This window comes from Sciurus vulgaris (genome assembly GCF_902686455.1).
Source record: "Sciurus vulgaris genome assembly, chromosome: 3".
Lineage (NCBI taxonomy): Eukaryota > Metazoa > Chordata > Mammalia > Rodentia > Sciuridae > Sciurus > Sciurus vulgaris.
Window position 1 is genome coordinate 88,159,382 of NC_136463.1, and position 17,390 is coordinate 88,176,771.

Below are 17,390 nucleotides of genomic sequence, written 5' to 3' on the forward strand. Positions count from 1 at the left end.
CTGGTTCAAATGGAAAATTAAAATTCTAGGAATTTCAGGAACCTGCTCCAAATCACCCAAATTGTGATGGAGAGATGACTTGAATCCAAGGCTGCTTAAATCTTTGTCATCTTTTTGCTACTGCACAAAGAGGCTGTTTCTCCCCTCCTATCGCTCTGGTCTTCTGCAGCATGTCTCATCAGAGCTCAATGGCTTCAGTCAGCCCTCATCATGACCCATTTCCCAAAGTCACCCAATGGGCTGAAAGCACATTTCTCATGACATGCTCTCTCTCTTCCTTAATTCAGTTAAATTTCAAATTTATTATCTTATGGCCTAATAGAAAGGTCATAATACTGGGAATCAGGACTCCTGGATCCTAGTCACCATTTTGTCCTGAACACACTGTGTGACCTTGTACAAAGCCCTGATGAATCTGAGTGTCAGATAACAGAGGATGGGGTGGGTCATATGATCTTGAAAGTTGAGATATAATAGACTATGATTCTTTTATACCTTGGCATAAACATGTTTCTAGGGCAAGTGTTTTGATTGTATTACCAAGTTATTAGATTCATATCCTTATTCAGGGAAGTATGACTTATGCCCACAGTGGTGTTACCTATAACTCAGATCATTAGGGCGCCAACCAAATCTATTTAACTTGATTTGTCTGGAGTGTAGCACACAGCTAACTCTAAAGGGATGCTTAAATGCCTTTTAATTGTTGATTTTCTGAAAGCAAATGCAATATTCTTCCCCTATGCAGGTCCAGGAAAAGCAATGAAGGTGACAATTGGAAATGAGGGCCTATAGTAGGCCCTTTAGGCAGAAAGCTTTGTGCCAGAAGAACCCTGGCTAAGATGCAGCAGCCTGGAGGGACTTCATCTTCTACTAGTGAAAGCTCAATAAAACCTTGGGCCTATTTTAGGGATTCAGTGAGCTGACTTCTGCTGGAAGTATGGAATGACCTCAAAGCTTTATTTAACTACAAGGTTATCTATTTGTAAAACTCTGTAACCAGTTCTCACTCTACCCTATTTCAGAAGTAAATCTTGTAGCTATGATATAGCTTATGCTAAGCTGACAGAGTCACATGACTACCCCCATAAAAGACCCTGCATGGGTTCTCCTGCTTCTCTTGCTCTGCATTACTTCATAGGGAAGTGCTCTCCTGGTCCTTCTATGTGAGGTAGGAGATGACAGAGATTTAGTAACTATAGCACACAACATGAAGTAATGGTGACATACCCATGTGGCCTGTCTCAGGTCACCAGAGTCAACAGTGGCCAAAGGGCCTGTGACATAAAATGGAAATGTCTTTCATTCCAGTAAGTCTCTGTGCAGGTGAATGGTCTTTTAGATTTTTTTTTTTTTTTTCAGAAAAACAGGCATTAGTTTGGTTGTTGATTTCGAGACATGAGGTTGACAGTGATTGTCAGAAACTGACCCAGGTAAGGGACACAAACTACTTTAAAGGTAGGAAAGGCAGCAAGGATGCAACTATATGAAGATAACTTTATAAACACAATATTTCCTAGGTTTGTCAGTCTCACAAAAATGGCCTATTCCCTCACGTGCCCAAGGTTTTTCTATCAGGGATTTTGAAAAATTGACTTGGGCCTGTGTGTGCTTCTGTATGTGTTAGTAAGTGAGAGTGGGTAGTATCTTTTTGCTCTTGGAGTCAGTCCTGGTCTATTCTGCTGCAGCCAGGCAAAAAATGACAAATTAGTGGCATTGAGATATAAAAGCACCTTGCAATAGGAATATTTATCTTCATCTCTCTGATCCTGTAGGGAGATACCATGGGTCCAGTTCTACTATGTCTCTGAGTGGCTGTAGGAGCCCAGTACAGGGTTAGGTGTGCCTGGGCTAATTCACTTACCTAAAGATCATGCTAAGTAGCACAGGGCTTCAGTGACATGCTTGAGTTTCTCTCTGCATTTCTGGGTGGGCTTTACTAAGACATCTTGCATGCTTCTCTTTGCCTCTGTGGTATCTACCCCATCCTTCTTTCCCCTAATTGGTGTATGCAGTCTAGATTGAGGAATGGGAAGATAGCCTTCTTCACTGTAGCCTGATAGGTTAAAGACTTGTCTCAGAGTCTCTTGGAAAGCTGCAGCAGATTGCAAATCACCTCCTGGTTCCTGAAAGTGGCTCCTGAGTGTGTGTCAGGGCCACCCTCAGACAAGTGCACCCTCTTGCTAAAAGAGGCAAAAGAACAAAGCCAGAACTTCTTTTCACTCCTGGAAACACTGGTCTTTCATGTCAGAGTTTGGGTCACTTAATCTTTTCATGCCAGGGATAATATTTCCCTGGTGTGACATCCACTGACAGCAATGGACATTCTGCAACTTCCAGTGCCAAGAAATTAATGCTCCAATCTGCATAATGAAATCCCCAGGTAAGCATCACCATTCCTTCCTCAGTATTTTCTGTCCCTTGCATTTCCAAATTCTCACATTTATCCAAACTTCATGAAAATGTAGCACTAACACTTTTTAACTGGGGGAAATTTAAGGTTTGTATGATAAACATTTACTGCATGAAATTTAGAAAATCCAGGATAATCAGGTTTCCTTAAGTGTTTGAATAATGGAAAAAAATACACAGCCTGAAATGTTGCATGCTACAAGGTGAATTTCCTGAATTTACATTTCAACCACTTAGTCTATTACAATATAATGTTGATTTATGTGCAGGGTTTGAACCTCTATTTAATGTTAAAAACCTTAAAACAACCCTTAGACAAAGAGAACTCTTCATTTTTCATCAACTTCTCTAACTAGATTCTTCCTCAAATAAAAGGGCTAGACAGAATTGTTCTTGAAGGTCACAATGACACAGAATTCAGCAAGCATGATGCTCCTTGAGGGTTCTGTTTCTCTGCAGAGCTCAATGAGTTAATCTGACATTTTGAGAAGGACATGGGAAGGCCAAAGGAGAGAGAATAAGGATAAAACTACTCTAATTGTACAGCTATAATCAAGGTCAAGACTTGGGATTAACATGAATATGTATCCCACTACTAAGTTTAGTCCTGAGTGTAGTCCACAAATCTTCAGAACCCTGTTACCCTCAAACTCCAGTTCCTCCTTCACAGTCTAGTTTAGCTGTCACCACCACCCAGAAGGCTTCCATGACTTAGCAGATAATGTTCATTGCTCTTTCCTCTGAAGACCTCTAATGGTAAATGTTTCTGTTGCATTTACTACTCTACAGTCCAGTCGTTTGTATTATCTGTCTCCTTGTTAAAAAGAGAACCTCTTGAGGTCTGAAACTATGTTAATCATCTCTGTGTGATTAACACACAGAGAGTACCATGCACATAGTATGTACTCAATGCATTTTTGTTATAAGAATGAATGGAGTAATATTTGCTAGTTGTGCTATGAATCTGAATAGGAAGCCTAGTGGCCAAGTGTCCAGAGCACATGTACCATGCTTTAAATTAAAAACCCACCCTCAGGAGAGTAGAGAAAGACAAGCACATTGCAGGCCATCCCTGGCCCCAAAGGTTTTATTGGGTTTCTTCAGTGTGACAAAGCAGCAGAAACAGGTATCAGCCAATGTTTAAACATTGAGAGGATGCACACAAAACTCTGCAATTCCAGCTGCTTAAAATTTCTAAAGCCACAGCAATACCTAACCAGTATCCCTACTGGCCACAATGGGTTGGAGCTGATTATAGAACAGCCTCCTTTGCTTATTACTTCACCTGGTTAAACCACTGATGGCCTTGGATCTTAAGACACATGTTTTTACACTCTTTCCAATGAGAGGATGGTTTGTGTGGACCCAATCTTGTGATCTTGAAGGATGTTATTACATATTTGGGATTTATCTGATTGTGGGAGGATACAAAGAATAGGATATCCAGATATCTTCCATTAATTATCTTAAAATTTAGGGGTAGGCTAGCTGCGATGGAAGACATAAAACTCATGCTCATGAAACGATATGGAAAAAATATGTCCCTCGGGTCAAGGACCCACCATGTCATGTCATTCCTACAGCTATAGGGAACCAACCATTCTAAGATGGAACATGTGTTCCAATAGGAAAAGACAAAAGCAAAAATTAAAATTGAATAAGCAATGGAAACATCAACAGGAAAGACCCAGAACTCATTTAAACATAATTTTCCCTACTCATCCTGACTTAAGAAAACACAACATTCCAAAGTCTGCCTTCTTTGCCTTGTGGACATGGCCCCTGAGGAAAGCCCTCATTTCTATCCCCTTATCCCTCTGACGCAGTCACTTCATTTGTACAGCTACCTCTCTCCACCTCCTGACATGAGCCTTCCAACTTTCCCCATGGGTTCACTCAATCATTACTTCACATAACACTTAAGAAGGATCAGGTTTGTGCAAGTTGCATATTGGAAGGATTCAAAGATTAGTAAGTCAAGAATCATCAAGAAAATAAAGGTCCAAGCAGCAAAAAAAAAGTTCCAAAAGTCATACCTTGATTTCCTTGTAAGAGACAAGGTGCACCTTCCATAACAGCTGATACTCAGCTAATCATAACACAGCATTCAGTCAAGATCGGGGGACTGGACTTGTTTAAAACAAAACAACAACAAAACCTCTCCACTGATTTTTGGAATGAAGAACAAGCATATATTAAAAAAAAAAGAAAGAAAGAAAGGAAGGAAGGAAGAAGAAAAGCACTGCAGCCTCATTACAAAGTAACATCCACATACCATTGTAGGCTGGCACAGTGAGCAGAGTGTGACCAGGAGATTGAGGGAGGAGGGGGAAGGGGCTGTGCTTTTACTTTAGGAGCATTTCCAGAGCACATGGATTTAGAAGAAGGACTGGAAGGAGGGAGACCCTCTGGTCTCTTTGTGCAGAGATGATATTTACATTCCCTTGTGCAGCCAGCTGCATGCTGAAGCTTGGCTTCCTCTGCTGGGCCTTCTCTAAAAACTGTCCAGGTAGTGTTAAGCTTCCACCTATCTTTACCTATCCCCTGCAACTTTCCAGGTGTCTCTGGACACATTGTTTTGTTTCATGCTTACTGGTAGACCACAGGCTCTTGAGGAAATGTGCTTCTGCACTGAACACCCACCCCCACCCCGCACAGCACTGAGATACTTCTGGCGCTTCCAGTTGGTAATGAATGAAGAGAGGCAGGGGAGGCATGGGTGGGGGTGGGGTAGCATTGTGAAATGACATACAAAATGGAACAGTTGAAAGGAAACCTATGTCGTGCTCTGTGGAGGGAGACTATTTCTGCTTGGCTAGAGCAAAGAATTTGTGCTAGGGAAAAAAATAAGGACAGAAATATGAAGCCATTGAGGGTTAGGCAAGTCTATAGAGGGCCCTGGGTGCATTATGAAGAGGGAGGAAATCCCTTTTTGCCATAACCCTGAAGAATCTTTCTCATCTTCTATGCTGCTCTTACTTGATCACAAAGCAGTGTCTTGTGTTACCTCTCATTATCTAGAGCCCTGCCCTACAGGAGCTGTGTGATCTTTCAAAGTGTCTTTTACCTCTCAGAGAGGCCACTTTCTGCACCTTTGACAAGTTAATATCCTTCCTAGTGCTCCGTGTGTGAGACAGAATCCCTGCTGCATACTCTCCATATGTTTTCACGCCTGACCAATGCCCATAATGAAGCCACCAATGCCCTCTGATGATGCAGGATGACAGATTCACTGCCTGTGGACAGTCTGCCATCTGGGCCTTGGTGTTCCTCAGCATCCTGGAAGCATTACAAAGCTGCTATTCCGGTTGCTATGAGGGTCTTTTAAAATTAGATTTCAGGTTTGCAAGGCAGGGCTGGCACCTCCCGGGTTGACACGTGAGCAGTTGAGGGGCAGAGCTCATCAATTCCAGAAACTCATAAAGCAAACATATCCTAGCCATGTGGGAAGTCAGGCAGATTCTTTAAACTTGTGTGGATTTTCTTGCTTCTTCTCTTGACTCCTTCTTAGCTTGTGGCTCAAGAGAGACCCTAGTGGATTGGAATAAAAAGCTTCCATTGCCAGAATTCAAGAATCACTGAGCCAATCTTTATCCTCTCTTTCACTCCCCTGCCCTTCTCCTAATGCTTTTTATCATATTATGAAGCTCTCTTAATGATTTATTCTTATCTTACTTCAACCATGTACATTTGAAAATACCCAAAAGGCAGATATAGAGACCTTTCTGAAGAAAAACACATACGCTAAAATTTGTATAATATAACTAACATTTTCCAATTTCTCTGAGTGATCATTATCCTACAAAAGGTATCTTCATGTTGGTGATTCACTTGACTGTTCAGATCCAGATAGTCCTGTGTGGTTATTATGTTCATTACACAATGGCAACAGTAAAGAGTGTAAATGCCAAAAAAATCACTATTTATCAGAATAAAAGAATTTAAACATTATGAATTGGGTACGCAGGTGCAGGGGACTGAATACAGATTCATACAAATGGATAGAAGAGCACATGGCATTCACCCCAAGAAAATTATAATCTTATTGGGATTAGAACCCCCTCTCAGATTGTCAGAAAAAAAATTATATATGTATTAAGCCCTCACTGAGAGCACACTGAGCATGTGTTGTGAACAGTGATAGTATCTGTGGAGAAAGAAAAGCAACACTCAGCCCAGATTCTCAAACAGATTATTATGGAGTTGAAATGAAAAGTAAACAAACCCCCAGTTGTTTGAGTTGCATTGGATGATTTCCTCTGTCATGAGAGGCCAGGATTCCATAATCCCACACAAGGCCACAGACTACTGACTCTTGTGGCATAGCTGGCCATCACTACATGACCTCCAGCAAGGGGAAAGTTCAGTAAGGACAGCCATGACTCTGGAAGAACCCCAACAGGGGCAGCATGAACTGGATTTCAGAGATGGAGATGTATTGCTTATGGAAGGCGAAGAGATGATTGTGTGGTATCCTGCCAAATCAGACCCATGGAGAGATAGAATTGCACTCTGAAAATAATGATTTAAAGGAGAAGAAATAGGAGAGAAATGAATAGAACTTAAAAATCCCCTCATTTCATTTCAAATAATAATATAAAACAAAACACTAGCAAAAAGAAAAAAGTCAGTACTCTAAGAAGTGACAGTAAAGTTTTGCACCTTGGTTCTAAGCTGTCAGACACTCCACTGTTTATGTGAATGATCTATAACATTCTTTTCTTTCTATCTTGGCCTATGGATGTGGTAGTTGGATCCTTTGAAATATCAAATCAAAAAGGAAAGAAAAAAAAACTGTCTTAGGATGAAAATATGAGACTAATAGCCTATCAGGATAATGATAACACAGGTGTCCAAAACAAGACAAAGGCAGAACACATAAGTGAGGGGAATGTTAGAAGCCACAAACCAGGAACCTTTCAGAAACATGTGAATACAGAAAGCTCTGCATGGTGACCAAACTGCAGAAGGCCTTCCAATCTGACTTGGTCACAGGTGGACCAGTTGCTCTGTTCATCAAAATGTCACTTAGAGCAGGAAATCATCAAAGCAGTCCTCTTGCTCATTCATGTTCCACACAGAGAGAGTATGGAGGTGAAGGTCAAGAAAGGATGAACTTGATTGCATAAGATTTTCAGATTTAAATCCTTACTCTGGCAATACTAGCTGTGTAACTAAACCTCTATCTGTGTCCTCATCTCCATGGTGAATGCAAAGTTCGGGTCCTACCTCATGGGACTGTAAGAAATTAAATTAGCAAATGCTGTAACTGTTGAAGAACAGCATCTGACATGTGGTAAGCACTATGCATGTGTTCAATAACATTTTTGGTAAGGCCAAGACTGCTTTCATACTAGTCTCCCTCTCTCTCACCTACCCCCATGATGAACCTGGCCTTGTGTTTGAGGGCAGTCATCACACTTTTATCATCATTCTTCATGCAACTGTTAACAGCCTATCTTTGATAAATATTATTTAAACAAGAATGGCTTCTGGAAGTGAAAACTAAAGAAGGGTACAAAGTTTGTTGACAGAAAATACCCAGTCAATAGATACTGAGTTCTGCTGCAAGCATATACATCATCCTCTTGTCATTTGAACATGGTTTGAAGAAATTTGTGACAGTCAATGAAAAAGCTTAAATATCTACAGTACATGCATTTACTATGCATATAAACTATTCATGGTTCATACACAGGGTTTGCAGATCCTTAAACAATATTTCAGAAAAGCCTCAAGTTAAAACAGGCAAAACAGAAAAAAAATTCATGAACATGCAATAGCTGTTAAAAGTAATTATAATATTGGATCTTGATTGCAAAAGAAACATGACTTCTTTTTTTTTTGAAACATGACTTCTTACAAATGCAAGATCCCCTATGACAAACATTTATTGTGGTTGGGACTAGGAAATAGAATAGAAATAAATGACTTCCCTCTCTCCTCCACCATAATTTTTGAGTCATAAATTATGAATTATGTTCTAACAGATAAAGCAGAGAGGACATTAATTTAAGAGATGAAATCTATTTTGTAATTCAGAGAGCTGTTTTATTTTAATTTGGGGGGCAAATTACAATTTGATATTCAGCTTTACCAAACATCTTCCTTTCTCTGAAATAAATCGTGATTTCCCATTATTTCTTTGAGGAGTCCTAAGATGATCATGCCAAAATTTGGAGGGCAAATTAGCAAAACAGTCTTGGCCATTTAGAAAAGTACTGTCCAGGAGTGATTAATATGATGATGAAAATATTCTACTCATGCACTGTCCAATTTGAATATCTGAACTGTAGCTAGTTGGACATAGGAACTTAGAGTTAATTTAATGTCAGTTTTATAAGGAAAAATTTAAATAGCCCTACATGGTTATTGTTTCCAGGACTGGACACTGTAGTTTAGATGATCAGAGGATAAGAAGAAGTGTCCTCTTTGCCAACTGACCAAGCAGCCCTTTGTAAATTGCGCAAGACCCCTGTGAAACCTGAGTGCCCCTTCTAACAGCTGAGCCCCAAAAAGCTCTGAGAAAAGCTCAGAGGAACTTGTTTGAGCAAATATGCACAATAATAGGATTAGAAAGATGGGAAACAGCAAAGGTTGGCCCTGAAGCCCCTTCTACCAATTCATGTATTTCTCGGCCATGGAGTGTATTCCCCAGTGCTTTGTCAGGGATAACTACAAAAGGATTCAAGTGGCTTGACTCTCCACAACTTTCCATGTTATAGAGGAGAATGAAGAAAGAGTTCAGTTAGAGTATCTAAAGGTCCTGCAAAAATACCGAGATAGAATTCACAAAGTGCTATGATGTGAAGAGGGACTCTAAACAGAGAGAGAGATTATAGAAATACAAATCCCAACTGTATTTTTTATTATGGAGAGTTGGAAATACAGAAATGTGCATTACATAAAACCCTACTTTGCTTATCATGGAATGCATGGTTCCTAATATTAGTCCCCAAAGTTCTCAATTATTTCCTAAGTTCACTTAGTTTCCTAGAGAACACCCTTTGATTGTCCCTGTTACCTGTGTATTCTTTGTTGGTGCATTTCTTTATCTGCATGTAACTTTAAAAAAGTCAAAAATTTAAAAGACTTACAACTTTAATGACATCTCCTGAGACAGGGAAGAATTGGGATTTTGATACACTACATCTCGCCCCTAGAGATGCTGGAAATTTTTGAACTGGAGTAACTTCCTGTCAATAGCATTTCAGTAGCAAAGATTGTTCTCCATGTATACACATACCTGCAGGAGCAGATCAGAAGCTGGTCGGACTCTCTGTTGGAAAAGGATGCTTAGTGTTCGGTTCTGTTGTTCCAAATCAAACACTCTTGTTTTCAACTTTACACATTCCTCCCTTAGATCCTACAACAAACACATTGAAAGGGGGAAATGTCTATAACGGGAAGACATCTTTGCATATTATAACAATATTTTTACATTTTAGACACATTAGTAAAAAATAGTATTTTTATTCTTCAAGGTCCCCCCAAATAAATCACAAACAACATTTCCTTCCACAGACCATTGTCTGACAGAATTATTATGTGCAGAGAAGACCAATTTAAAAGAACAAAAAGTACCTTGAAATCAGATGTGCATTAATGTAGCACGCTATTTTGGAAGATGGTAAATCTTAGCTATATAAAGTCAATTTAAATTTTACCTATATATTTTGCCTTTTCACTGTCTTCATAAAAGCAATCACAAAGCACAAACCACAAGGACAACAATGTTTTTGCAATGAATAGAGATTTGATGAACTAAAGAAACTATCACTTTTGACAGAGACTTTCGATGTCATTTGTAGAAATGAGTTGAGATGCTTGGCGCTGTGGCTGATAGAGTTAGCGAAGCATTTAGTGGGAAAGGGGTAGGTCTGAGTGAAGCCATTTAAAAGGTACTTATAGCTTGTCCAGCACGTGTATTTCCATATCTTCTGGGAGCATTTTGATCTCTGTGCCAGAGAAGAAATACAGTCAGCTTACCTGGGCAACTTTTTAGAGCACCTATTTTGAATAGTTCATTCCCCAGCTCACAGGCAGGGAGCTGACACCTGGGAGCTTGAGGAGTCACTGGAACCCCACCAGGGAACTGCCTTCCTATCTTACCTGTGATAAAGGTATTTGTGGTACTTATTGTCTGCACCCTCCATAATAGGTTCAAGACAGATCCAGTAGAATAATGCCTGAAATCAAAATTCTTCAAAAGCTTATCCTTCACTCCATTTCAGACTTTATCTTTCACTATTTCCTAATGTTAAAAAAGTCTTCTTTTTTTTTTTAAATTATCTGTAGATGGATACCTTTATTTTATTTATTTATTTTTATGTGATGCTAAGGATTTAACCCAGTGTCTCACACATGCTAGGCCAGTGCTCTATCACTGAGCTACAAACCCAGTCCCACAAAAAAGGTATTCTGCTCTTATGGAGCAGAGAATAAGGGTGTTCTTGTGGTTCCTGAAAGCTCCGTGCATTCCTGCTATCATCTCCTGTCTGCCATCACTTTCCCTTCTCATCTCCTTCTTCCAGACCATGTTTGGCCAGCTGGTTGAAGTCCACTTCAAACTTTTTCCCCTCTCTGACCCTTTACATGGTATTTCCCAAAGATTGCTCCCTTTCCTGAAATCCCATAAGCCTCCATAAGTTTCCTCTGTGACATTTAGCATTTACTATTTTGGATTAATCCCATTTTTTGTGGTATAGACATTTCTTGTCAATTTTATGACATTTTCTTCAATAGGCCAGAACAAGAAGATACAAAATAAACAACCACACAAGCATATAGGTTTTAACATTGTATTCATTCTATTACCTAGCACAGCACTACATATAGTAGGATCTTAAAAATGTAGTACAGCACCATATATAGTAGGAGCTTAATAAATGTTTGCAATTATTTTGCTAGCAATGATGATGATGGTGATTCTTTTCTCCAGTGATAGGCATGATGACAAAGAGAGTTCAAGTTTCTCAACACTTGTAGTTTGTGGATGACTGAATCCTGCCATGGACAGTGACAGGCCTTAGTCAGGCTCTTGCAAGGAAGGGAAAGCAGCAGTTGACAGTTCTGATATCCAGGGTCTGATGGTGGTCACAGAGGTGAGTGGGCCTGGTCCATCACCTCACATCAACCTGATTATGAGGCTAGAGGGATCGAGCTGCTGAGGTTGTAAATGAGCATGCTCACTCATACCCTGTAGGATTAATTCTACTTAAAGGGGGCAAAGAAACAGGTCAATGTGTAGCTCACTGCAGTTTATATTCTCTTCCCCTGTTTAGCTGAATGGGTGAAGCTCATGCACAGGATGTTTTCAATGGATTTGTGGCCACAGGGGACAGAAAAGTGATGACATGTTTGAAATGAAGCACCTGGGGACAAGGTCCAGAAGGGAAGAAGCAGGATTGTGCATTTGTACTCACGGGCACTCATACCATTGACACAGGCCATTGTCAGGGCCTACTTCCTACTCAAATCATAAGGCCAGATTTGTTTGATTCTTTAGAATTCAACCTCTGTATTTCACTTATGCTAATTTTTGTTCTTAGCATGTGTATAACACTAATTGTTTTCACTATTACTAATTAAGCAATTAATAAAACTTGACTGTGGGGTAGATAAATATTAATAGTACCCATTGGCTAGGAAAACATAATCATTTTCATTTGTAGTGGTGATAAGGAAACAGAAGTACTCAAGTGTGGATTTGCAAGGAAAAAGGAGACCTGAAAACAATAGCACTTGCGATTTTCAGCAGTAAAGCTAAGAAAAACCTAGAAGAGTTCTTCAAATGGGTAAAATAATAAAAAGAAAATATCCATATTCTCCACAGAGAGTTCTTATATATGTAGCAGATTTCAATGTCCATTACTCTTATATTTAAGGCATAGTAGTTCATTCAACTTAAAGCGTAGTACTTCCATAGTTCATTAGTGGGAACACAGCCCATCCCGAGAACTCTGTTTACCACTCTTTGCTCATCCAGCTCAGCAAATGGCAGAGGGGAAAAGGGAATGTGATGCTGGTCTTCATCACTGAGAAACAAACTAAGCTGGTCTGAAAATCTGCAGACAGGAAAGAATGGTTTGTATTGTTTTAAACATTTTTACTATGTTCATTCATGGTGCAGATGGTCACAGATGCCAGACTCTCACTATCCCATTACATTCTAGTTGCAACAAAAACACATACGTATGTTTATGTGCAGACACAGAGGCACCATCAGCGGACAGAGAGAGAAAAGCAGCTCTGACTGCCATTGTGGTACCTGGACAGAGGGTGGCAGCTGGCTGCTTTGCTTCCTCTGTGCTCACAATAGGAATCCACTGACATAAAGAAGCAGACAACACATTTAGACTGGCTACTGTGGCAACTCTTCTGACCCTGTCAGTCCCAGAGACAAGACCTAAAATAGCCTCCCCAGTAAAGCTTTAGAAATCAAACAACTCTCCTCTGTTTGGACACTGCAGTCTGGGATCACTACTGCAGGCAGAGGCTGCACCATCTGTCCCCTCTCACAACACATTTTTTTTCCTGATCATTTCTTAACTATGTCTCAGACATTAAGAGATAAACCTTGCTGAAAATACAAGGTTCTGTCTTCTGGTATAAAAAGGGACTATGATGGCTAATTTTACTATGAGGAAATAATTTCAAAGACTTAATTATGTTTAAGAACGTGTAAAGGGTCTCTGGGTTTGAGAAAATAAATCTGTTCTTTTTGTCATGTGCATGTCACTATCAAACAGAAATAGAGACTAAAGGACTATAGCTGAACTTGAAGGGAAAACAAGCTGAGCAACATAACAGACTAATGTCAAGGGCCCCTGTCATTGTGATGGTCCCAAACCACAATTTCACCCAACTGCAGGTAATTCAATTACAACTACATTGTAACTCAGGTAAATTTCACCTGCACCTGTGCTTAAGAAGATTCTGGACCCACTGGTGTATAGCCCCTATGGGAGTATAGTTGCTTTACGCACATGAGGAGCAAGGCCATTACCAACTCAAGACTGAAGTCAATTTTTAAAAATACTTATGTACATGTAAGAATATTTCACAATGAATTCTACTATCATGCATTATACTTATACCTAATAAATTCAAATTTTAAAAAGAAAGAAAATGCTGATGGCTTAGAAAGAGGATATATGTTGATGTTATCACAAAAGTCTTGTTGAAAACTAAGTCTGGCTTTATCATGTAAGATATTACAATGGTATCCTATTTCAGAGGAATGCCCAACATGGGGATACCCAAATTGAGCTCTGGTCCTTGTTACAAACATGACCTTGATGAAGTAAATCATTCTAAATAGGCCTCAGCTTTCTTATCTGTAAACCAAGGCATGGCATAAAACTGGGCTTTTCAAGAGATGGGGTATCTCACTGGCTTCATGGATGGCTTGTCAAGTGTCAAGCTCTTAGTTTTCTAGTTAGTATATTTTTTTCCCCTTTTTTTGGCAGTGGGGATTGAACCCAGAGCCTCTCACATGATGATAGACAAGTGCTCTGTGCTACACACTCAGCCCTTTTTATAAAATTTTATTTTGGGACAAGGTCTTGCTAACTTAGAATCCTCCTGCCTCAGCCTCCTGAGTAGCTAGATAGGACCATAGGACTGCACCACAACATCTGAATATTTTACTGAATCTTTTTTGTGGGGCAGGAGGAGGCACCAGGGATTGAACTCAGGGGCACTCAATCATTGAGCCACATCCCCAGTCCTATTTTGTAGGTTTATTTAGAGACAGGGTCTCACTGAATTTCTTAGCGCCTCACTTCTGCTATGGCTTTGAATTCATGATCCTTCTGCCTCAGCCTCCAGAGCAGCTGGGATTACAGGTGTGCCCCACTGTGCCCAACTTTCCTGAATCTTAATGGCTACCAAATCCACCAGTCTCTTCTTGTCACATCCTTTCTTAGGAGATGTCACTAATACCTCCCCCTTTCTGCTAAAAATGCTGAGACTTCTGTAAAATGAAATGCCATTCTCGAACAGGCTGCTCACATCTCAGATGCCCAAAAGGCAAGGCAGGTGAAACAAAGGTGTGACTGAATAAGGACAATGCAAAGGGTATAATGAGTCCTGTGGCAACCAGAATCCTCCAAGTCTTCATCCTAAAGGACCTCAGATTAAACCATATCTAATCTGAGTGATGGCTGAACAGTTTACACAATTATAAGGATTTGGGTCATTACCAGAGCAAGTTGTCAATCTCAGGATTATGGATTTGTTATTCTCTATGTTCATAAATAACCATTGGATTTCAATCCATGTGTTGGTTTCCATTGCATCCCTTCCTGCCCTATTGATCTATGGTAGGGAAAAATAGTAAGTGGGTGAATGGAATCGCGAAGTCAAAACATGCAGTGGATAAGAGTGGGTATGAGTCCTGACACTCTTTAGTAATTGGAACTCTGGGAAAATTATTTTCTTATTCCTGCCTCACAGGGTTACAGTGAGAATAAAATGACATAGTCTATTTTAAGTGCTCTATGTAGCATGTGGGGTATACTTGCCCAATAAATATAAACAAACCCTCTTCAGGGACCAGATTCTACATAGACCATGGTCCAACTGCCCCTCCCTCCTCCAGGGAAACATACAGGATGTTGGAATTCTTTAAAGCTACAGAATTGCTTTGCTTCCATCTGAATGATTATACTGTTTGATTATATCACACACTAGCCTGATTCCATAATGGTGAAGAGAAAACATCATATAAATATTTAGTTACTTTACTAACAAGCAGATAAAGATGAGATTGTTGATTTGGAGGAAAATTAATTGTGGGGAAAATTCTCTTAAGTCTGGTATTAATAGCAATAAAACATTGAAGAAGCTAGGAGTTACATTTTCAGCAAATATAATTGACTTAATGATGATAAAGTATATTTCAGATGAAAATAGGAGTTTGGCTTGGATTATTGATTTCACTGTCACTTGCAGATCTGGAACCATGATTTGGAGGCATAAATGAAAGTGAACTGGGCTTAATACTGTCACTTTACTGTTATTGATTAAAAGGGATATAGTTAGTTGTTTTAAGGGAATACACAGGTGTTTTTTGTTTTTGTTTTTTTTTCTTTTCTTTTGGTACTAGGGAATGAACCTCAGGCATTTAACCACTGAGTAACATTTCCAGTTCTTCCTATTTTTTTTAAATTTTGAGACAGGTTCTTGCTAAGTTGCTGAGACTGGCCTCAAACTTGTGATCCTCCTGCCTCTACCCCCAGAGAAGCTGGAATTATAGGTGTGTGCCACTGTGCCTGAAGAATCCACAGTTTTTTGAGATTAAACTGAATTACTTTAGCAGAACATTTCATATACATATAACAAAAAATAAGTAGATGGAAATAAAATTGATTTTTCTTCTTCAATATTGGTAGACTCTGTTATTTCAGGATTCCTGTCCAGACCAATTCATGACATGCCAGGAAAAATAGTTTCTTGCTTTACACTAGAGAACTGAGGCCACAGCAGACTTGCCTATGGATCACAAGAAATGATACATTCTAAAATGGTATAGTTTGCCTATTATTTCACATTGAAGACTTCTGTGCATATGTGTGATTTGGATAAATCACTCAAAATTTCTACTTTTACTCTGTGGAAACTACATCTGAATTAGAATTAATTTTCTCATCTGCATTTGGAATGCATTTTATTTCCTATATCGTGCTCTTAATTAAACAGAAAATTTTTTCTTCTTTTTTCACAGCAATTTTATGGTCCTGATGAAAACCAGGAGGTACACATTTCAGCAGAACATGATTCTTTTGGAATTTCCCAAAGCCCCCAGCATCTCTCCCTGCCTTGTGGTGTCCCTGAGGTATGCTATCTCACAGTGGCACATCTTTCTATATTGTAATGCGTAACTGTTCCAAAGTAGATTTATCTGTTTACTAATTATTTACCTGGATTTGTGTAGCTGTATTTTGTGGCTGACCTGAAGGGTCCCATTTTCCTTTTTATTATACAAGATAACTTCCTTGTCTTTCTCCTGAAGCATCATTAAAAAGAGAGTCATGGAAAGTCTTCCAAAGGCTGCACACAGAACCTCAACTGGAAGCCCTTCTTTTATGTTTTGGATATGAAGTGTCCCCTGAAAAGCTCATGTGTTAGATAACTCAGGAACAGAATTGGGAGGTGAATGATTAGGTTATGAGGGTTATCACCTTGTCAGTGGATTAATCCACGTGGTAGATTAATCATTCTAATAAACTACTGGGTGGAACTGCAGGTAGTGGGGTGTGGCTGGAAGAAGTGGGCCACTGGGATGTGCCCCTGGGGATTATATTTTGTCCCTAACTCCTTGAGCAGATGCTCTCTCTACTTCCTGACTGCCATGAGCACAGCAGTTTCCTTTGCTATGCCCCTTCACCATGATGTTTCTGCCTATGAAAAGCTTCTGGAAGTCTCCTTTAAAAGATAGCTAGTATAAGTTCTTTACTATTTTTGTACTCTTCAAACTTTTATTCTCCTGACAGAATGTGGGTGTGATGATTGGAGCAAAAGCAGTTCTTTTAGGCCAACCACGGACTGAATGTCAGAAACCATGAGCCCCAAATAAACCTGTCCTTCTTATTTGTTCTCAGGTATTTGTTGTCAGGTATTTTGGTCACAGTGAAGCTAACTAACATATCTCTGATCCTCAGATTTGTAATACAATGAACATAACTTTTAACAGGAGGAAAACAGTGATAAAGCTCTGAAAGAGAAAAGATATTCAAATATGTTGTGACAGAAATGATGAGGTGCCCTCCTATATCTGATGCACCTTCTCCAGCCTCCTTAGGTGTGTCTCGGTGACTAAGACCTGTTGAAGAGATATAGGCAGTGACCTGTGAAAGCTTCTGGAAGTCGCCTTTAAAAGATAGCTGGCGTAAGCTCTTTACTATCTTTGTACTCTTCAAACTTTTATTCTCCTGACAGAAACATGGGTGTGATGACCAGAGTTAAAGCAGCTA

At 39.6% G+C, this 17,390-nt stretch overlaps 1 protein-coding gene across 12 annotated transcripts in view; it reads right to left on the reverse strand.

Moving 5' to 3' along the window:
- The window catches only part of NCKAP5 (NCK associated protein 5), a 1,127,143-nt gene that overhangs the window by 218,237 nt on the left and 891,516 nt on the right, over positions 1–17,390 (reverse strand). For all 12 annotated transcript variants that reach the window (XM_079135590.1, XM_079135586.1, XM_079135591.1 and 9 more), the window contains one exon: positions 9,659–9,778. In XM_079135590.1, the coding sequence (XP_078991716.1) occupies positions 9,659–9,778 (120 nt within the window). The remainder of the gene's footprint in view (positions 1–9,658; positions 9,779–17,390) is intronic.